The sequence below is a fragment of the Hippocampus comes genome, unplaced genomic scaffold, assembly GCF_001891065.2.
Source record: "Hippocampus comes isolate QL1 unplaced genomic scaffold, H_comes_QL1_v1.1 scaffold174, whole genome shotgun sequence".
Classification (NCBI taxonomy): domain Eukaryota; kingdom Metazoa; phylum Chordata; class Actinopteri; order Syngnathiformes; family Syngnathidae; genus Hippocampus; species Hippocampus comes.
Genome location: NW_017805983.1, coordinates 3,441,364 through 3,445,829, shown reverse-complemented (window position 1 = coordinate 3,445,829; position 4,466 = coordinate 3,441,364). Strand labels below are relative to the sequence as shown.

The 4,466-nt window shown below is 44.3% G+C and overlaps 1 protein-coding gene across 2 annotated transcripts in view; it reads right to left on the bottom strand.

The window, feature by feature from the left end:
* The window catches only part of ptk6b (PTK6 protein tyrosine kinase 6b), an 8,746-nt gene extending 4,918 nt beyond the window's left edge, over positions 1 to 3,828 (bottom strand). The window contains exons 1-6 of one of the 2 annotated variants that reach the window (XM_019891490.1): positions 3,416 to 3,828; positions 2,829 to 2,947; positions 2,574 to 2,743; positions 2,529 to 2,533; positions 1,950 to 2,107; positions 1,718 to 1,879 (exon numbers count right to left, since the gene is read on the bottom strand). In XM_019891490.1, coding sequence (XP_019747049.1) covers positions 1,718 to 1,879; positions 1,950 to 2,107; positions 2,529 to 2,533; positions 2,574 to 2,743; positions 2,829 to 2,947; positions 3,416 to 3,768 — 967 coding nt within the window. In that variant the 5' untranslated portion in view covers positions 3,769 to 3,828. Of the gene's footprint in view, positions 1 to 1,717; positions 1,880 to 1,949; positions 2,110 to 2,528; positions 2,534 to 2,573; positions 2,744 to 2,828; positions 2,948 to 3,415 lie in introns of both variants that reach the window. The other variant, XM_019891491.1, reaches the window with a different exon arrangement.
* Between the last annotated feature and the right edge of the window lie 638 nt (positions 3,829 to 4,466).

The following is a 4,466-nucleotide window of genomic DNA, read 5'->3' as shown; positions in this document are numbered from 1 at the left end:
AATGAATTTTATTTTACATTTCTTCTTGTCATTTTATTTCGTTAGTATTAAATTCATGGTAACGAAATAAAATGACAAAGATACAAACATGTATCAAATAAATCTGCTCACCTGCAATTTATAATGGCGCATTGTAGTCACCTTCGTGCACGAAAGTTCGTTCAATCTCAGCTGTTAGTCAGTTATTAGTTCGTCAGTTATGTCAGTTATTTGCTGTTGTATCATCGATTTTCAAAATGCAAATGATCTGTTTACTTTATTTTCAAAGCACAGTTTGTTTTGTTATTGTTGGTTGGTGTCTTATATGAAACTGCGACATTGCGCAATTTATTGGACAGACTTGTTTAAGATCACACAGCGTAATTTGGGTGGCATTTTATTTTGTATTTTTAAATCATCTTTTTATTTTTGACTATCTGTAAATGTAGTTTCCTGCTCTTAATTGTGAATGCATACTTGATCGTTTTAAATGCTCCTGAAATGAAGTGCTGCTTGACGAGCCTATACAGTATTGTGTTCATAATATGTGACGTCACTGAAGGCCTAAGTTTGAAATGCACGGCCCGCCACTGATATTCTCGCTTGTTTAAAATCCATCCATCGATTTTTCACTGCTCATGTCCTGTTCAGGGCTACAGTTGGCGGCAGAAGCAATTTTAATGGATGATACTGGCCGAACGTTGGCCGTTGCTGGGTAACAGGTCAACACCCTCTTTTGAAGCACCCCACTCGGTCATTAGCTCAAAGCTAATCCTTCGATGAATAAGATGGCGAAAAGAAAAAAAGATGACGAGTATGGTACACTTCAGGACGAATGGACTGAAGGATTTGCCTTTGTGGAGAGAACAGATTCTGCGGTGTGTCTAATTTGCAATGACAAAATACCATCAATGAAACGGTCGAATGTAGAGCGGCACTTTGACACGCGCCATACTACGTTCCCATCAAAATACCCTGAGGGAGACAGCAGGAAGGAAGCGTGCAAGCTACTGAGCAGGGCGCAAGCTAGCCAGCAGCAACTCCGCGTATGGACCTGACAAGCTGACTATAATGTCGCAAGCTTTGCTGGATCTTGAGCAATCGTGAGGAACGGAAAACCATTCACACTAATGGTGAGTATTATCACAAAATTATTTAAAAGAATACAGAATATATATATATATATATCTCAGATGCTAAATGCTAACAGTAGCATAGCGTAGTGTCCGATGAGCCACCATCCACAGCATGCCGGCCAGCTGTAGCAAACTCAAAAGTGACGACAAAATGAGAGTCAAAAGGTTGTTCCCCCTGTTGTGCTCAAAATGTTGCGCCCTCTGGAAAGTTTGAAAAAATGAGCTTCTGCTGTTTGAATGAAAAGTCACAGAAAAGTCTCAAGGACCCAATTACAAAATTGAACAGCAAGTCCGCCATTTTGATTTTAAACAGACATCGTGGGTACGTTTGAAAGGGTCTGCTGAAAAGTTTTGAGGAAAAAAATAAATAACCCATGTCGATCAAATTTCATTGCTCACCATTAAACTGGGGTGTCACGAAACAGGACTAAGTAAAAAAACAAAAACAAAGAAAAAACGCCAACAGCATCGAGTCATGGTGTCAAACTTTGAAAATCATCCAGGTCTCTTCTTGAAAACATCTCGGACAAACATCTTCAACAAGAAGAGACCGTTTTCCTCAAGCCAACATTTGCTAATTGTAAAAAAGTAAAAATTTTTACTTCTGAGTAGGTTGAGCAAACTTCCTTTCTCCATCAGCTCGGTTATGATGTAATATGGCGAGGAGGCGGTACAGACGGCAAACAGCGAGATGAGGTGACGGTGGCGCAGGCGCTTGAGGATCTGCACCTCCCTCTGGAACTCCGAGTGGTTCTTCTCCGAGTCTGAAGACAAAGGGAAAGCAAGGGTCACCGCGTAGAAACTGCAGGTGGACCAACGCGGGAGCGTAAATACCATTCTTGATGATCTTAATGGCCACACGAATGCATGATTTCCAACATCCTCGGTAGACGTCCGCAAAGTAGCCGCTTCCCAACTTTTCCTCCAAAGTGAACTCCTCCTTGGGTAACTCCCACTCATCATCTGGAAATTGGAGTTCTGGCAAGGGTTCTCTCTGAGGGGCCACACACATGGAGAAACACAATAATGAGGCAGGTAAACTGAGATAAATGAAAACGCTTCCCACTGCAATATTAACGATTTTTTAAAATACATGCAACTAGAAAAATATTTGAAGCACAGACACTATATACTGCATATCAGTGGTTCCGAGCCTTTTTGTGTTGCATCCCCCTGAACTTTTTTGTCATACCATGAGTAGCCCCTCACTCATATGTGTTGATGATTCCCCAAAAGTAGAACATTTTATTTCATTGCCTTAATTTGAACATTGAATTCTCAGGCATTGTTTTCTTTTTAAGTCAAATAAAAAATAAATACATGAAGCCTATAATGAAAAAAAAATCTAATAACCTGCCTTATATAACATGTAACATTTCCCACTAAAGATGGTAGCACCCGTCTCTCTTTCACTCTCTCTCTCCTCCTCAGCCCCTTTCCCTTCTTAACCAGTATTACCGGCCTGCAGGGTTCGCCGAGTGTGTCCTCATTGCTGAGACGGAGGCGGTTGTTGCAGTAGTGCGCGACCAGGAGGCTCAGCGACGGAAACTGCTGCATGCCATCCAAGTCAAAGAGACCATCGGACGTTTGGGCGATCTTGAAGTGTTTCACCCGACAGCTGGAACGCACTGTGAACAGGCACACACGCAGGCTTCCATTACAAATGATATGTCCACTCTCTGTTTTGTCCTTACCGGTGTGACATGGTCTTGCCTGAGAGGACATATCCGACATGGTTCTCACTGGATCGAATGAGGAATGCTCCCGGTTTGTTTCCCGGTGCCATCAGAAGACTTTGGGCGTCTGAACGGTTCATGGTCCCGAAATTCCATCTGACACACGTGTGTGCGTGCGCATACGTGCGCACACGCACGCACGCACGCACGCACGCACGCACGCACACACACACACACACACAGTCGTACCGTTGGAATTTGTGACTTCAGAGTTTAACGTTGCTCATGGCCTGGGTTCGAGTCTATTTGAGAGTTCGACAGCAAAAGGGAAGACGAATACAGTGGTGCCTTGAGATACAAGTTGAATTTCTTCCGAGACCAAGCTCATAATTCTAAAACAAGTTTATCTAATCATCTTTTCCCAAAGAGGTGCTGGGATGAAGTCGCGACAGGACAAAGTAACCACGGGGACAAAGTGGCTTTGCGTCCAAGTTGCATTGGGACAGAGTAGCAACAGGACAAAGTGGTGTCTTCTCAAAGGAGCATCATCAACAGGTACCATCAGAACTGATGATGTCTATATTTAGATGCTAATCAAAATGTGTTAGCTTATTGTAAACTCACGGTTCCACCTGCATACTCGTCTCAGTTTTCTTCAGGTAGTTTCCGGGCACATTGCCGCTGTCAAGCGTGCTTCCGCTTTGATCCAGCCGAGACACAGTCCACCAGTCGCCGCTGCGGCTCTGGACCTTGAACAGGTCTCCCGCCTGGAACGTCAACTCATTTGAGTTCTGGCCCTGGAAGTCCCACATAGCCTCATACGTGCTTCCGTGCTCATCATTGTCGGCTGGTGGTCCTTGCTGTGGTGGCGTTGGCAGTTCCAGGATTGATGCACTCTTGCCTTCCACCTTTGTCTTTTTGTCCCCGTAGAACCTCTGCCACAGAGCTGGGCATGCACTGCGCAGGCATTTGTCCATGATTGAGCGCCGAAGAAAAAGACGCCTTTGGTCACAATGGTTCACAGCACCTGTTGAACCGGCAGTGACGCTACTGGATTTCTAGGAATGTTGCTCGGCGACTTGAGCAGCATGCGCCATGAAGGCGGCACACACGCGCTCATTCTTGTTTGTTTGTTTTTTACACTTTTTGACTGGCATTAGTTCCGTGTGCCTTCTGTCACATCACCACACAGACCAAGCAGCCACACTACGGTACATATGAGGAGATAATGGCACACTCTCGGAAATGATGGGAAATAAAGGCACAGTGAGGCAAAAGGGGACAATACTGAAAACAACATGGGACATGATGGGGCATAATATGTGACACTGTAGGACAAATTGGGACAGGATAAGACACAATAATGGGACACTCGGGAACAAAACTGTATGGGACATGTAATGGGACATGGCGGTATATTACGGGACAGGCTAGGACAAAATTTGGCACCATGGGATCATCATGGGACAGAGCAGGGGACATGGTGAAACACAATTGGGAACATTATTGGACACTGTGGGATCTAATAGGGGACACTGTCGTACAGGGATGGGCATCTGGTGGACCACAGGCCGCATGCCACAAAAAGTGGCCCTTGATTAATACTATGTGTGTGGAGGATTATAAATATGTTTCTTGTTTATGCAATATGTATATATGTAGTATATAACATGTA